Below are 18,298 nucleotides of genomic sequence, written 5' to 3'. Positions count from 1 at the left end.
ACTTTATAGTGTGGTTATTATATTGTTTTTGGAATGGAAACGTGTTATCGATTCACGTTCACACTGGTTAAACTAAAACAAAATATTTAACTGTCCATATGTATATTTGACTATTCAAACCAATAAAGACTGCTGCTGCTGCTGCTACAACATAAGTTCTCAAGGTTGTGGACACTAATATTGTTATTTATTTAATTGTGCACTTATCTATTATCTTGCCAGTTTTGTCCAAAGTATGGAATAGGACATCCCAATCCTCTCTGACCGCGGTGTTGTCTAACTGCGCCATCACTTTAAAAGCATAAGATTAATAAAATGCCATCTGTTTCAAAAGATGTAGTGCACTTTTGACTTTTTATATCCATTTTTGAATTAACACAAAGCACAGACTGGCGGTTGCATATCGATAACAGTCGATAGCTCAATAAATTATGTCTTGAGTAGTATTTTTAGTATTTTGTCTTCGGTAGCCATAGTACCACTGTCCATAGACAAAAAAAAAATGCCACCGAAATTTTTGTGCCGTTTTTTTTTATGTGAAGTTTTTTGTTTTGGGAGCAATTATGGCAGCTATATGACATTGTTGTCCGATTTTAATAAAATAAAGGCCGTCATTCTGCAATAACTCACCATAATATACTTTTCCCCTTTTTTTTATGGGAGCTATATGATAAAGTCGCCCGATTTTAAGCTTAAACCGCAATTTATTAATAATTAAATTACTACTATAAAAAAATATTAAAAATATTTTAAGAAACAGCGAGGTAATATTTTGTTTTCATTTATTTTGTATATTTATGATTGTTTTGATATGACCTACAGTCGCGGGATTTTATAGGATAAGCTTTCGAAAAGACCCGACGTCCGATCAGTCTAAATTTTTCAGGATTGTTTGGTGTCCTGTTTACGAAATAATAGGTTAAAGTCTGCGACAGTTTCTTTTGTTTCGAAAAATCCTAAAAAATTAACTTTATCAATCTTTGAACAAAAGTTGGAGAAATTTTAATTTTGGTTTTAATTGCTTATGGTTTTATTATTGTTTATTTTGTTATATATTATTTATATTCAGTAGAAAATGTGTTTAGTTTTTGGTATTATTTTCTGTTTGTTATGTTTTTTTTGCAGAATGGGAGAAATTATTGGGAAGATTTGTACGATGGAAATAAAACCGCCGCAGGCAAATTTTTTTTTTGCCTGCATATTTTTTTTGTTGCACATCGATAACATTCTTTCCGATAATATTTCGATAGCCTCCACAAACGCGATAATGTATCGATGAACGTTAGGATAGTTTGCTCATCCCTTTCTAGTTGATGTTGCGAGATCAGGCCGTCATTTTTAATTGACGGGTTAATAGCAAAATATTTTGGTCAACATCTCGTTAAATATAATCTTTGCCGAAAAAAATCACTAAACAAAAAATGTGTATGTTAATTAGACCTTGAACTTTTGTTTATATAAGATTTCTTATGAAGGTCACATTTTGCAAGAAACTGCCGTAAACCAGAAATAACGGATCATATCGTTATTTAAAAAAAATCGGTCTTGTCGCAAACTTTGACTTATTTATTCGTAATCAGGACCTTTAAATTTGAAAATGTTTGGGCGTTGGGGCTTTTTGAAAGTACAGTCTAACAAATTTAAACCTTATGCATGAAATATTTAACATTTACTTTATATTAAGAATATTAAAAAAAAAAACAGAAATGTCTCCTTTACTGCGTGGCAAACTTCTGACTGAAATTATAATACCCTTTGAAAGGGTATAACAATTAATGCGTTCTCATGTAAAGATATTGATTTTGTATTTTCAGATACCACTATTAGTGAACAAGAAAGCCAATCAGTTGTCCTACCATGTCCCGTTAATGAGGACAAGTGCGGAAAGCTGCACTCACTAAACTGGTTTAAGGGCGATGATCGCATTGCTGCAATGCTATTAGGAGACAATAATGTGACAAGTGTTAATAAAGAATTTGAAGAAAGGTAAGAAAAGATTAAATCCAATTAATTGCAAATTAAAATTTTTTCTTTCATAGAGTGACTGTTGAGCAAAATCCGTACAGGCTAGTTATTAAGGACTTGAAAATAGATGATGAAGATATTTATCTATGTGATACAACATTTTTTATACCAGAAGAAACGTGTGATAACTTCAATGGATATCGAATCGGGTTGAGAGTCCTAGGTAAATAAGCATATTAATAATTATATAATTTCAATAATATTATTAATTATGACAATCATCGGCTTAATACATAAGTAGAAAAAAAGTAAAATCAGAATTAATTTTTACACGTAGGTTTAGTTTTGTATACGTAGTAATAGGGCTGTTAAAATAATCGATTGCACTATCTATATTATTGATGGTTGTACAAATTGGCAAACATCGAAGGCTTGGGCTCACCATCGCTCTATAAAAATACATTTATATTATGGTATTTTTGATGAATATTTGGAGTATTTCTGGCAACTTGCTAAAATTTTTAACTTTCAGGGGACTGTACATTTCCAAAAAATACGAGAAGGGCAAAATTAGAATATGAAGTTACATAAAACGTAGTGTGACAGAATTTTTAAAATTTGCTTTGTAAGTCAGCGATAAATAGAATAAATTAAGAATTCGGATTTGTTTTTATTGATATTTCGTTTTTTTGGAGCTGATTGTGTTGCTTGAGGGGCTTGCAACGGAGACCATTGCAGTGTCTAAAAAATAGAAAGGATCCCGTAAATGTGGGAGCTTTTTCCTGCTTTGTGGTACTGCGACCAGGACAAGCTGCATGTGCTTCTGTTTTCAGTAATTTTTATTCAAAATAGATTTTATATTCGAAAGAAATCAAAAATTGCGCCATTCTAACATATACAGTGGTGCTCATAGACTTAAGCCACAAGACATCAACGAAGAATTTATACGAAAATTATGAAAAGTGTTTATTTATATTACAGCTCAAATTTTTTGTGTCACATTAGTTCTATATATCAGTGTTCTAATAGAAGAATAACCAAGAACAGCGGAGCAACGCTTTGGCATTGAATCCAGAAGACGTGCGCACTGTTGAGGTGTGCTTTTCTTCCACTCTTCTTGCAAAATTCTCCACAAATCGTTTTTAACTGTTGGTTTTTTTTGGCCAACGTCTTGTTTAAGAATTCCCCACAAGTTCTTTAAAGGGTTCAAGTCGGGGCTCTGCGGTGGCCATTGCACAACATTGATTGCCTCTTGGTTAAGCCACAACTTGACTATCTTGCTGGTGTTTTTCGGGTCGTTGTCCTGTTGAAATATCCAGGCAAGTGGCAAATTATCGGCATATTCTCCAGATTAATGTTTATAAGGATGTCCCTGTACATTTTGCCGTTCATAATGTGCCTTCTATCTTCAGTAGGGCACCTACGACCGATTCGGTGAAACAGCCCCAGTTCATAATCGAAGCGCCATCATGTTTAACGGTCTTCATGGTCATGTTTAACGGATGTCGTACATTTGGTTTACCATCACTCCCAAAGACATTAAACTTGGATTCGTCACTCCAAACAATCATGTTCCGAAAATTGGGACCTTTTTGAATATGCTCTCTGGCGAATTGAAGGCGGTTTTTAACATTTTTAATAGACAGCAATGGTTGCTTTGGGCAATGAGTCCATGTAATCCAAATTCATTTAGCCGTCTTCTTATAGTCTGAGCTGACACATTCTCGCCATAATCTGCCACCATTTGACCTCCGTCTACTGTCCTTTAAAGAACATTTACCCAGGTTCCATGTTTCTTATAAAATGCAATGGCATTTCTGACTTTGCCACGCGAAAAATGTAAAGTCTTACAAACTCGTAGACTATATGTGTTTTTTCGTAATATTCCCATATTAGCTTTCTTTCGGACGGATTTGTATATTTATTTTTATCCATAGCGGTCAAATTGTTTAGGAAAACGTGTTTAGTATTCAATATTTTATTTTAGATAATAACTAGCACAACTTAGCGGAAAAATCACAAGTTTGACTATTTTAGCTCAAGGTGACATAAGTATATGAGCAGAGCGCAATATTTTTTTTGACATTTAGTCAATTTTTTGGGTACTCCCGAATTCCTTCTTGTCATTTTTTACTGTGATCAGTAAAACATTTTTGCAAAATGTAAAAACTTCAGGCCGAAAAGTATGTTCAAAAAAGTTATTAAGTAAACAGTTTATGGTAGTGGAAGTGGCTTAATTCTATGAGCACCACTGTAGATACCAGCTGTTGTAGTGGTGGCACCAACAAATCCGACTATAATTCAGAAAACTACTGATTGCTAAAATTACTAATGTAAAGTATATGTTAAAGGCTGTTCTTCCGAAAATCCCCAACGCCGGATCATTTTCAAATTTTCAGGATCCATGTATCTGAGGGACCTGATTACAAATAATAGGTCTAAGTCTGCGACCGATTTCTTGGAAAATAAAGGTAAAATCCGTTATTTCTGTTTTTTTTTAAATTTTTTGTAAAATATGACACATCCAAACAGAAGTTCAAGGTTTAATTGAAATACGCATTTTTTGTTTAGTGATATTTTTCAGTACAGCTAATATTTAACGAGATATCGACCAAAGTATGTTGCTTTTTAACAGTCATTTTAAAATGATTCTATTTCTGAGAAAATTAAAATTTTACCAAGTGGCAAACTTTAAATATGCGAAAACCTTAGAAATGTGCAATGAAGCGATAGTTTTAAAAATATCGATACGAGTTTTGTGATGGTACCCCGGTCCAATAATTTGTTTGCTCATTTTAAAATGACCGTTTGAAGGCAAAAGATGTCAGCGTTTCTCATAAACTATCAGCTTAACGCAAAAAAGTCACAAAACATAAAATGTGTTATTGATAAAATAACAAAAAAAAAAAATGTTTTTTACCGTTGTTTTCCAAGAAATCGGACCCCACAATACATGGATCCTGAAAATTTGAAACTGATCGGGCGTGGGCGCTTTTCGGAAGTTTAACCGCAGACATAAAAATCCGTATAGAATCATTTTACTGGCGGATTTTCCGTCTATATGTCAGTCCGCTTCTACAAGAACATTAATAAGTTAATCAATTAATCAGTTACATCTATTTCATTTTTTTATATTATTATTTTGGTCTCTTAATTAAAATTGACTATAATAATAACCATACTTTGTTAAACTATTGCATTGAAGCCTTTTTTTCTCAGACCATGCGATTTACGTAAGTGCGAGCATTTAGAGTACACCATTTGCTCTACCCGAGCTGCACTGAGAGCCATAACCTGTAAACAGCCCAATAGATATATATATAATATAAATAAACAACAATTTTTATTATTTCTTCAGTGTGATGTGCAGAATGCTGTACGCTTTCAGCAACGCTCGCAGTGACAGGCTCCCATACCCCTCCAATAAATTTTTTTTGTGTTTTTTTCTGAATCAATAATATGTCGAGAATAATCTGTACAAATTTCAAGTCAATCCGAGTAAAACAAACGGAGTTACAAACCGCTTTGTTTACTTCAACGTGCTCAAAGAAATAGGAAAAAACTCAAAAGCTCTTCGAAAAACCCATTAGCTTTAAAATGTATATACATTTTTTTTCTGATAACCCGGTCACGAGTTATGATGTTCATCGCAAACAAACTTTTTTAAGGTGCCTCCGAAGATGCACAGTCAGCCGCTTATTTTTCATAAAATTTCTTTTAAAATGTTTACTTACATTCTTTAAAAGTTGTATAATAATATGTAATTAAATTTAAAAAATGTCGATGGAAACTAGAAATCTGTTCTTGTATTATACATACTTAGAAAACACAAAGTTTATTTAGGGTACATTTTCTTATGAGTGTAGGCTTGGTTTTGTAAGTTGTTAAGTACTCGTCCAAGGATTAATGTTCCCTTCTTTTGTATTAGCTGCCTGTTTGAAATCATAACAATTTTTTTATTCACTGTATCGCTGAGACCAAACCTTTACCTTTAACCACTCTCTTTCTCTTTCTTTCATTTTTACACGCGTCAAAACTCATAAAAACAATTATCTAAATTAATTTTACTAAAAAAAACTCGTAAACTATTAAAACCGACCGTCAACATCGACATGGAAACCGCTCATAATAATACGTTTAACCGATAACAACATATTATTAACTGAATTTTTAAAAAATTGCTCCAAACTAATAAATACCTACCAAAATAACAAAAACCTCTTTTCTGGGCACCAAATTATTTTCGTCATTTATATTGTGTCTTATGTTCATTTACAAATTTATAAATCCTAAACTTCGTATGGACTCGAATTAAAAACCAATTAAAAAACTGTATTTGCCTTTCTGCTATAATTAAAATATCTACATAATATAAACGTAGAAAATATTGGTAAAAAAATGTCATTAATAAATTTAGTTGCATTGGGTGTGTTTAGTTTTAAGCATTCAATAATAATAATAAAAACAAAAAAGAAATAGTTAAATTAATTTTATAAAGTATTTTTTCTTTGTAATCTTCGTTTTATTGTTGCTTGTTTATTTTATTTTACTTAGGAACTTTCCATATATTAAGTCACCACGATTTTCCCCATTTCTGTCCCCCCTCATAATTGAAATTTCCACGAACCAGTTATACTTTTCCATAATAATCGGTTGCTCCAAAGTAAAATTCCCATACAAACTTATGATCCATCAGCTAAGGGTTCCGTGGTATAGCTGAGAACATGAAATTCTGATGTTTGAGATAATTGGAATTAACTAATTTTTTTTCTGACAAAAATTCGTAATACTCCAACGGAATGTAGATTCCAAGAGAAATTAAAATGCATTTCACTAAATATATTTTATTGTCTGGCGGAAAGTTTACGGGAGATTATTCCGGAAGTAAGCAAAGAATTAATAGAGGGAAATTCGTTTCCTCGATGATTTTTCGGTAGTGAAAACTAGAAACGGTCTGAGAAATTGGAATCCGTGTGAATCTTTCGGAAGTTAAAACTGAATCAGGGCTGATAATGGTTAGCCGGGGACTCTTTTATAATGCGCTGGTGTATAAAGAGTGATTGTCAGAAAAAAATATAAGTAACTCAATTTATGTAGGTAACATAATTAAAAATGTCGTCAAGCATCGGATTTTTGAGTTATTGGCTATACCGCGGAACCCTGAGCTGTTAAAACACAAGTTTGTATGAGTCCGTTGAATTTTTTAACTGACCCCACCAACCTCGCTCCCCCATCCCTACTTAATGACGTTATATATGACAAATAAATTAACAAATAAATTGTTTGAAATATATAAAAGTGCGCCAAGCGGGCCAAATCGAATAAATTCTGATTGATAGGAGCTATCTTCATGATTTAATTATGGACAATTTTATTATTATTTTATAATTCTTATAATACCATATATTATATTTTTTATTAAAACTTTTACCCTATGAAAATGAAACGGCTCTTACACAAAAACAACACAACACGACATCCATTTTTAAATGTCGGATTTCAAACACACACGTATTCAGTGCCACCCACTGAGGTTGTTATTTTGGATGCTAAAGGCGATCGAATCAAGAACGGCAGCATAGTGGGACCCATGCAGGAACGTCAATCACTCAAAGCAACATGTACCGTGAAGAACACCCGCCCTCAACCAGAGGTGGGGTGGTTCCGCGGAACCAAGCGACTAACAACTTGTGAGTATTATAACTACCATGTTATTTTGTTATTAAAACTTAAAATCGATTAGTAATTTTTAATATACGATTTTTATGACATCTGCAAAATTTTTAAGCTTGAACAGTTTAAAAATTAAAAATAAAATATGAAACAAGTTTTTAACGTTGTAAAACCGCATATAGTCAGTCATATGCATTTAAAAAATAATCAACAATTCAAAGCACCGAAAATGATATTGCCGATTCCGTTAGCACTACTTCCGTTCCGAGTTCTATGCGAAATTTACAATGAACTTTAGCTCTTATTATTTTTGAGTGTTCCAATGAGTCGAACTCATGTAAAGTCATTGCGTTCCTATCAACATCAAAATAATAATATATATATATAATTTATTTATATACATAATTATAGTTGACACAAATTGTTGTTATCTTTTATAACTGAGCAGAATGTTGCTGAATAAACAATTACATATTATAATCGGCACGGTCAGTATGACAGATATATGGCAATTATAGGATAGAGTCAACATATTTTGATCAAGCTCTAAGGATAGGCTCAAAGCATTAAAAAAAAACCTTAATAAAGGTATACAAACAAAAAGTAAGTTTTTAACAATTTTGTCCTGATTATATCGTTTTTAAACTTGATCTGCGTACAAGGGAGCAATGCAGTAATTGTACTTGTTGCTACACCTAGTCTAAATAGAAGTAAAGTAAACCTTTTTGTCACAAATCTTGATAAGATATAAAAATTTTGTTTACACTCTCTACAGATTCCCCTACTCACGATTAAACGATGGTCTTTATACGTCAACACTTGAATTGGATTGGTCATTATCCCGAGACGACCTTGCTCAGGACATTGAATGTCGAGTGACCTCTGCAGCCTTACCGAACACAACTGTTACAAAATTTAGCGTGGACTTACAAGGTATTTTAATAAAACAACTTAGATTTTTTGTGTTGTCATAATCAAAGATGAATCAGTTACTTACTAATTATGTATTACCAAAAATACCTTAACAAAAAATGTATAAGTGTGCTTGTTAGGAAGACAAAAAAACTAACATTCTTAGTTTGGTAGGAACTAAAATGTTTTTTAAGGAGTAAGTAATTGTATTTGTAAACCAAATTATTATTTTTCTTTTATCATTCAACAGTACGACCGACAGGTATTGAAATTAATGGAGTGGAACATCATACAGTACAAGGCAGCAAAGTGGTTTTAACATGTGATGTAAGTAACGATTATTGATGTGCTAGCGTTAAGTCGTAGTTTTCTTTTAAGTGCATTTCTTAGAAAAAAGCAATACTAATATGGGGTGTTATAAAAAAAAGCAAATTTTGCAAACAATTTTCTGAGAAAACTTTTAAATTTATTGGTTTATAAATTTGTTCACATATTATGGTGTATTTTAACTGTATTTCAAGACTTAATATTATTATTAACTCTAAGGGACATAATAACTTCTGAAATAATAGCTCGATTTTGAAAATTTGTTTCTATCGATACATATGACCATGTCTCAGAGCGTGTTAAGTGTTTCGCAATTTGTAGGCATTAGAGTGGTGTGGCTCCGTTTTGAAATAAACTTGCGGTGCGTAGGAAAAACTAGAATCTGCATGCCAAATCCCAAATCTCTAGCTTTTGTTGTGTCCCAGATTATGACGTTCTTGCAGACGGACCTGGCTAGATCGACTCGGATATTGATCCTAAACAAGAATAAATATACATTATAGTGTCGGTAACGCTTCCTTCTACCTGTTACATACTTTTCAACGAATACAATACACCCTTTTACTCTTCGAGTTACGGGTATATTTACAGTAAAAACGTAATGTAAAAAGGATAACCATTAAGTTGTGAATAATACAGACTGCTGTTTAAATTATCGCTTCTAATTCTAACATAAACAAAACAAATATGTTGCAGCGATTACTAAAAAACACGGGTATATATGGTACGCAACCGATTTACATCTTGCGTGCCTAAGAGTAACTAACTGAAAAAAGAATGAAGTGCGTTGCCCTTTACCTCTTTCGGCTAAAAAAGTGGGGAGATAAACATGGCGTTGTATTACTTAACATATGGTTTCTGGCTCTCTATGATGTAAAGAACAAAAGGAACAGATCATATCATGCTTTGTACATTATATACTTGTAGATTCAACATGCCCTCTCAAAGTAACAAGTTTAGATTAGATTAATTTCAAACGAACTGATGCAGACTTTGTTTTTTTTAGGGCTAAGACCTTTAGTCAAAATGTCGGCCGGGATAAGTTCGGTTGGCATGTACCTATTTGATTAGGATCTCGCCATTTCACAGACTTTCTTGAATATGGTGATGGCGCACATCAATGTGTTTCGCGGGTTGTAGCCAAACCCTGATACTAGTTTTTGAGCGCTTTGGTTATCATTGTAGATACGGACTGTGCCACATTTTCGCGCAATGCTGGCTAAGATGCCCTTCAGGTATATTGCTTCGTTGACTGCTTCGAACATCGCAAGGTTTTCCGATTCCGTTCTTAAAAGTGCCACAGTTTACTGTTTTCGTGCTTCCAAACATACGGCTGCACCTGATAGTATGAACGCCTGTCCAGAATAGGATCGCCTGTCGCTAAGGTTTGCTCCCCAGTCAGCGTCAGTCACGCCGTACAGAGCCTCCTCGGCTTGAAGCCCATCTGCACGTGTAGAAACTGATTAAGAAACTTTCTCATTTGCGATTCTAAAGCTACGTCTGGGCGCTTAAGGTTGCTTTTGGTTTCGATGGGGATAATGCAGTCTTGCATTCGACAATGTCGAATCTGCTTACCAGCTTGTTAAGCAATACATTGCTAATGCGAGATGAATATACCTAGGCAGGTGCTGACTTTGCCTATGTTTTAATTTCGAATTTTTGGGCCAGACTCATTTGGTCTCGGCTAGCCAAACGGGGTTTTTGGAGGCAAGGATCAAGACGTCGTCGTATATAGTAACCAGAAGCGTTTTTAAACCTTGCCGCTTTACGAATAAACATAGAACTTCGTAAGTTGAGGTTAAAGGTTATGCCTAGCCTTCGAATAACTCTGTGGAACGCCAACGTTGTTTCACGGCATATACCTGAAATAACTGAATTTCTGAACGAAAACCACATCGACGTTATGTTGCTGGCAGAAACGCATCTCACCAGCAAATATAACTTTCAAATACGGGGATAAACGTTCTAAGGCACCGATCATCCAGATGGTAAAGCACATGGCGGAACCGGTATCCTAATAAGAGACCGCATCAAAAACCACTTTAACCAACAGTTGGCAAAAAATTATCTGCAATCTACATCGATAAATTACAATTGGGAAACTGCAACCTTGCCATTGCCGCTGTCTAATGCCCACCCCGCTTTACAGTCTCCGAAGACCAATTCATGGACTTCTACAATTCACTTGGAGAGCGATTTATAGCAGCAGGTGATTACAATGCCAAGCACACACACTGGGGATCCCGCCTTGTGACCCCCAAAGGAAGGCAACTATATAATGCACTCATCAAAACATGCAACAAACTGGACTACGTTTCACCAGGCAGTCCTACATACTGGCCCACAGATCCTAGGGAACTATCTGATTTAATTGATTTTGCTGTGACAAAAAATATTCCTCGCAATCTAATATCTGCAAAATCGCTTTTGGATCTATCATCGGACCACTCACCAGTGCTAATAACTTTTCTTCAAAACCTGGAACTAATCGAGCACCCTTGCAGGCTGACGTCGCATCGAACCAACTGGCTGAAGTTCAAAAAGTACGTTAGTTCCCACATCGAACTAACTCCACAGCTCAACTTCAAGGAGGACATCGACTGCTATGCCAATGCACTGGAGTCTGTACTCATCGCAGCAGCCAAAGTCTCTACACCGCAAGGGAGGGATGGGCACACACACCAGCACAAGACTAACCTTGAAATCGAACAACTTGTTTTGGAGAAAAGACTTTTAAGGCGTGCTTGGCAAACCAGCAGATCGCCATCCTCAAAACATAGTCTTAAGGAAGCTGGTCCCAGACTTACCAGGGCTCTAAGGCACGAAGAAGAAAAAGCACAACGCCAGTACATTAAGAAACTTTCACCCACCAACACCAAGCATCCCTTGTTAAGGGCCCACCCAAATCTAAGTGCGCCGGCCGAAACAGTAACTCCCATATGAGACTCTTCAGGCAGCTGGGCCAGAAGCGACAAAGACAGAGCTTGTACATTTGCTTTACACCTTCGACGGCGCCGATTCTGTTTCAACCAAACGAAGATGCAAAAGTCATCAGCGAGCAATTAAATACAAAAAAAGGCCCCAGGAGGTGATCTAATAACTCCTAAGATGCTAATTGAACTCCCAAACTGTGCAGTTGAGGTAATTTGTAAACTCTTTAACGGGATAACACGACTTGGCTACTTCCCAACAAAATGGAAAAAGTCGGTAATCATAATGATCCCAAAGCCAGGAAAAGATCACACAATACCAGCTTCATACAGACCGATAAGTTTACTCTCGTGTCTGTCAAAACTGCTCGAAAAATGCCTTCTGACGCGCATAATCCCACATCTGAAAGAGCACAATTTGGCTTTCGAGAAAGCCATGAAACAATAGATCAAGTCAATAGATTAACAACAGAAATGCGAACTGCATTCGAGCTTCGGTAATACTGCAGTGCGGTATTCCTTGACGTTGCGCGGGCCTTCGTCCACAAGGTAGCGCCCTTGGCCCAACTCTATTTCTCCTTTACACCGCAGATATTCCCACGAACAAGCGGCTAACTACTTCTACATTCGCAGACGATACCGCGATCCTAAGTCGGTACAAATGCCCAATTCAGGCAACAGCACAACTAGCTGATCATCTAGTGGTAGTGGAGAGGTGGTTATCAGACTGGCGTATAAAAATAAATGCGCAAAAGTGTAAACACATAACGTTTACTCTTAACAGACAAACGTGTCCCCCGCTAACTCTGAATAACACGCCACTTCCACAAGCTGACGATGTAACGTACCTTGGCGTCCACCTTGACAGAAGACTTACATGGCGGAGACATATCGAAGCTAAGAAAATTCATCTAAAACTAAAATCCAATAACCTCCATTGGCTCATAAACGCTCGCTCCCCCCTCTGCCTGGACTTCAAGGTTCTGCACTTCAATTCAACGTTTAAGCCAGTCTGGACTTACGGCTCACAATTGTGGGGAAACGCGACCAGCAGTAACATCGACATTATCCAGCGAGCACAATCAAAAATCCTGAGAACTATCACTGGGGCACCTTGGTATGTTCGGAACGACAACATCCACAGAGATCTTGGCATTCTACCCGTAAAAGATGAAATATCAAAACAAAAAGCGTCCTACCACACCAAACTAACTTCTCATCCAAACCAGCTCGCCAGGGTCCTAGCCAGAGCTTCCGACCGGACCCGATTACAACGAAATGACCTTCCAGCTTAGCAATAGTTATTAGACAGGATTTTGAAATGTGATTTGTAATGTAATTTTCCATTCAGTTCTTGACTGTGTCGATGTATTTTCAATCTTAAGTTCCTTCTTCGGATACAATGAGCGTAATTGTTCCATCTTGTTAATGAAATCGTTAAATCCTTGCGGAGTGTCCATGAAAATCTCTTCCTCAAGCTCTCCATTTAAATAGGCGGTAACGACGTCCATTTGATGAACTTCTATATTCGCTACCACTACTAATGCCCCGAGAATTTGGATCGTGAACCTGACGACTGGTGAAAATGTTTCGTGGGAATCCTCGCCGGGTCTGTGGGCATATCCCTTGGCAACTAATTGGACTTTCGTCTTGAAGTCTCTGCTTTCTAATTCTTTAGTGCGGAATGCCATCTTGTTGACTGGGTGCTCCACAATTTCCCATGACCGGTTGATCAGATGTGCCAGTAATTCGTGTTTGATCGCTTCCTCCACTTTTGCGACTCATTAGCAGTCGTCTGCGAAAGCTTTGGCCAATTCACCATCTTCATAAAGCTCGTCGTCTCGTGGGTCGATGTTTTCCGCGTCATCGTTGCTGCCTCGTCTTGCCTGGGATTTGTGGTCGTCATCTCGATGCTGGTTCCTTCTAACTTGTGTTCCAGGTAGAACTCTTAAAAAAACTGGATTACCTTATTAAAACCAGGAAGACTTAGAAACTTGACTTCATTAGAGATTATTACCTTGCATTCAATGGAGCTTGAATCGAACTTTCTCTTGTGAACGCCCTTTTGGTAGGGCATGCTTTTGCGCCGAATGTCCTTAAATATGCTACCCTTGGGATTTTCTGGACGATGTATACGGTATGTATCAAACCATTAGTTGGCCATCGGTTGCGGATGCACGATTTCTATGTTGATTTTCTCAGTGTTGTTAGACCGGTGCTGTCTAGACACCAAACTCTAGTTTTGTTCACACAGAAACTCTCCTGGCGTGCGAGTGTCGACTCCCCATTTCTCTGTGTTCCCTCCCTTTGATCTGATTCTTCACTTCTTTAATTCGACCTTTTCCAGCAGTTTCGAGCTATGTATCCAACTCTATTACAGTTATACCATTTTCTGTTATTTTTTTCTCTGTGCACCTTTTCGTTCTTGTCCTTTGTACGTTTAGCTAACATTGTGTCTTCGCTTCGGCCTTTTCCAGTATTTTTACTCTCAGAAATTCTGGTCGTGCAAATTGTCCCGGGCCTCCATTGCACATCTAAAAGATTCGAAGCTGTCTGACAGATTGAATGATTTCTAGTAAATCATCTCCTATTAATAGGCCGATTTCCTTTAACTTTTTCACGGCATCAAATAGCTTCTTTATGTGCTCTCGTATTTTGGCACCTTCACACAGACGTGGCAATTTCAGCTTCTTTAAAACGCTGCTTTTCGCACCGGCCCTCGAGTTAAAAAAGTCCCTTGCAATTTTCATCAACAATGCTTGGATAAGTGGCATCCGTCGATCAAGGTCAGCTTCTATGGACTTACAGGTAACAAAATATCTTCCCGCGCATTTTCGTCGTACGTTCCGTACGGCGGAGTCAGTTTCTTAGGTTGGACAAGGGCATGTTTTCCACATACTGCCAAAGATCGTTTTTTACGTGTGCTTGTAGGTTAAATAATAAGAGCGATTTATTAATACGATTATATGGTACGCAGCCGATATACATCTTGCGTGTGAAACTGCCAGAAAGTGACTAATTGACAAAAGAAAAAAGCGCGTTGCTCCTTACCTCTTTCGGCTATAAAAGTGGTGAGATAAACATGCCGTTACATTGTATATAATGTACAGATTATATCATTTACATTTGTTGTTTTTTACATTGTATAGTTTCAACCAATTACTATCTCAGTTAAAATAATGGTTATAATGTTATTATAAATAAATCAAACTTCTCTTTATTGAGTTAAATTAAGAACTAATTTACTTAAGTTAAACAATTATTGATTATAGCTACGCGTGGCTCCATCGCTGTCACCGTCTCTGTCGCTGGTGCTGTTTCTGCTGACGTTCTTTGATATTATTGGTTGCTGCTCTTGCTCCCCGTCGCCGTGGTCAAACTTAATTGTAATTGGGCAGCAATTGCAATTTAATTATTGTTTTATTGTATGCTCTTAGTTAAGTTCGATGTACTCTGGCAAACTGTTGTGCATTCCCACGATCGCATTGCATTGCCGTTTGTTGAGCAATCAATGCTTACTCTTTTCTTCTGTCTGGTATTTTGTACTATTTTGGGTGTTAACTCTTCTCTCCTTAAACGCGACTGTCCTCGGTCGCAATGTAGTATAATACAGGTCCGGAATGCGGGGCCTTTTCTTGCGTTTCTGGCACGGAAGCTGATGCACTATCCGTTGACTTACGTCAAGTAGTAGGATGATGGCGGATCCAGATGGTAGATTCTATGGTCTTAATTTTTCTAGCATTTTTGTGTTGTTAAAGTTGATGTGTCTTGTCGCAAACTTTGACCTATTTATTTGTAACAGGACCCCAAAAGACATGGATCCTCAAAACTTGAAAATGATTTGCCGATTATACAATGTTTTTAAACATATACGCATATAAATCTAAATTTAGATGTTTTAATGAATATTTAATTTTTGCCATAGCTGGAAATGTATATATACTTCGGCTTGCCAAAGTTTTTTCCTTTCTTGTTTTATTTTAAAACTAATTTTATTCCTTATACGTCTAAATATTTGAATTGCTAAACGGTCACCGGAGAATATTTTAAGGAAACAACTTAAAACGTTTTTGCAGAATTTGTCCAGCAGCTTTTTTATGAAACAGCTTTTTCAGCTGCCTTTTATCAATTGCCCTAGTTTTGTCTGTCCTAGCTTTTGGTAAAATTCGGATAAGCTGCACAGAAAAAGCAAAAGAAGACAACATTTTGATTTATTAGCCTAATTTATAGCCTAATTCCATTGGCGCATTTGTGGACTTTTCAATAAGCCTGATACACCGACATTTGATTGGCACAAACATCTGAACTCGGATCGTTTACATTTAAATTATTTTAAATCCAAATAAAACCAATAACAACTCATAATTGGGTCGTACAAAAAAAATTTTTTTTTTTGATAGCGGAGGAAAATAAGTTGTTTTTTTAGAGCGGTTTTAAGTTAAAGGCACATCTTAAATAAAAAATGTCTAACCTTGGACTAGTCTGTTCAAAATGAATGACTTTTTTACAATATCTATTAACCCATCGAAAAAAATATATTTTGTATTTTTAAATTTTAATTTAAGTTAAAATATTTAAAATGGTTCGACCTTTTGAGTGTTGCAATCCGCTGAACGAGATTGTTTAATGTTTAATGTTTTATCTGAAAATTCGAATTCGTGCTCTACCCAAAAAATTTAATACCCAATTTGAGTGGACAAGTGTTCTTGTAAAAAATGTGAAGCCCCCTTTAGATTCCGCGAGAGACCATCTGAAAAAATAAATATTTTTATTCTTGTTCTCCTTTTTGTCATTGATTTAATTTTAAATTAGAATGAAAAGGAATGCAAACTAATTTTTTTCGCACCATGTCGACCCAACCTCGATTTCAACCAAGGATGCATTAGCAGGTTGCGCCAATCTGGCATCACATTCAACTATGTACCAAACCCATTTAAGAATTCAAAGTTAAATGTTTGCAACGAAATAAAGTCAACTTAAAAATGAATAAAGATGAAAGAAGAACATTAAAAAAAAAACAAACAAAAAAAGTCATTTGATTACCTTTGACCTTTGTGGAACCTTATTAACTACCCAACGTTTGATGTTCGAAGACCCTGAACCCCTAGGCTAAACATTAAAGAACGATTTTATGAACGGAGTTCTATTTTTGTGAAAAAACAGATGAAAATTGAGAGCGTCAGCAGGCGAGCGAATATTTAAGAACAAAAAAGTTTGTGTGTACGATTTTGATCGATTTTTGCGAATGAACGTTTACAAATTGAGAGCGAAAACAGAAATCAAGAATAACGTTCTCGTTTTTTTCCGTTCTTTTTTTTTCTGGGTGCATATAACATGATTTAACTATAACAAAAAATAAAGCAAGCTTCGGCAAGCCGAAGTTTATTTGCCCTTGCAGCTGTTGCACAAATGATATAGTCGTCGTAAATTTAAAAAAAAAAATAGCAAAGTTATTGTTTTTACCCTTGCAGATGGTATTATAACACTAGTATACAGCCGAAATACCTCCAAGCCCATGATACAAATTTCTGGTAGAGTGCGACTTCTAGATTACGTGTTAACCATTAAAAATTTTTCTTTGGGTCAGTTTTTTTTATAGATATTTTGGAGTTTTTGTCAGCTGTCTTTTCAAGTTTTATTTTACATCTCGAGTTGTGGCCAACCGATCTGGTGCATTTTACAAAATTGTACTACCAATAGATCAATCATTAACATTGTCATACTGAGTAATTGGATTATTAAAAAAATATCTTAATAAATTTTAACTTATTTTTGGTATCCGACTAAATCGGCCAAGCTAATCATGCCAGAAATTCATTGGAAATTCGAATTTTTGTGGATTTTTTATGTTAGTCGTGTGGAACTTAGATCCAGTCTAAAATAAAAGCACAGGTAGAAATACGGTGGACACCAGCAAGGGTATAAGAAATAAACCTTTACTATATCTCGAAGATCTAAAAAAAATTAAAAACTCACAAAGATACAAATTTTTTTCGTTTATTTTTCCTATTGTTTTTAAGGAAGCTATAAGCTATAGTCCGATCCGCCTCGTTCCGACTTATATACTACCTGCAATAGGAAGACAACTTTTTGAAAAGTTTCATGCAGATAGCTTTAAAACTGAGAGACTGGTTTGCGTAGAAACTGACGGACGGATTGACAGACGGACAAAGCTAGATAAACTCTACTTGTAATGCTGTCAAGCATATATTACTATATAGGGTCGGAGACGTCTTCTTTACTGCGTAGCAAACTTTAGACTAAAATTACAATACCCTCTGCAAGGGTATACAAATTTTATTAATTTTTATATGCCAGATTACGCGAGTAGAATAAGAGGAAAGAATAAAATATTTTGTTTTAAAAAATGTAATTTCTCCTTATTTTAAATTTGTAATTTTAGAAAAAAAGTTTTAGTTTTATTAAAATCGGAAACGATAGAAACCATAGAAACGATCCAGTAATTGAGCTAAAATCGTCATAGCTTCAAC

The 18,298-nt window shown here is 35.7% G+C and overlaps 1 protein-coding gene across 1 annotated transcript in view; it reads left to right on the top strand.

Moving 5' to 3' along the window:
- The window catches only part of LOC128260242 (uncharacterized), a 133,561-nt gene that overhangs the window by 39,165 nt on the left and 76,098 nt on the right, over positions 1–18,298 (top strand). Inside the window, 6 exon segments of the mRNA XM_052993066.1 lie at positions 1,815–1,986; positions 2,040–2,188; positions 7,485–7,655; positions 8,414–8,428; positions 8,431–8,571; positions 8,801–8,877. Of these exon segments, the coding sequence (XP_052849026.1) occupies positions 1,815–1,986; positions 2,040–2,188; positions 7,485–7,655; positions 8,414–8,428; positions 8,431–8,571; positions 8,801–8,877 (725 nt within the window).

This window comes from Drosophila gunungcola (assembly GCF_025200985.1).
Source record: "Drosophila gunungcola strain Sukarami chromosome 3L unlocalized genomic scaffold, Dgunungcola_SK_2 000031F, whole genome shotgun sequence".
Classification (NCBI taxonomy): Eukaryota; Metazoa; Arthropoda; class Insecta; order Diptera; family Drosophilidae; genus Drosophila; species Drosophila gunungcola.
Note: the sequence above shows the minus strand (reverse complement) of the source record. Positions and strands in the feature narration are given on the sequence as shown.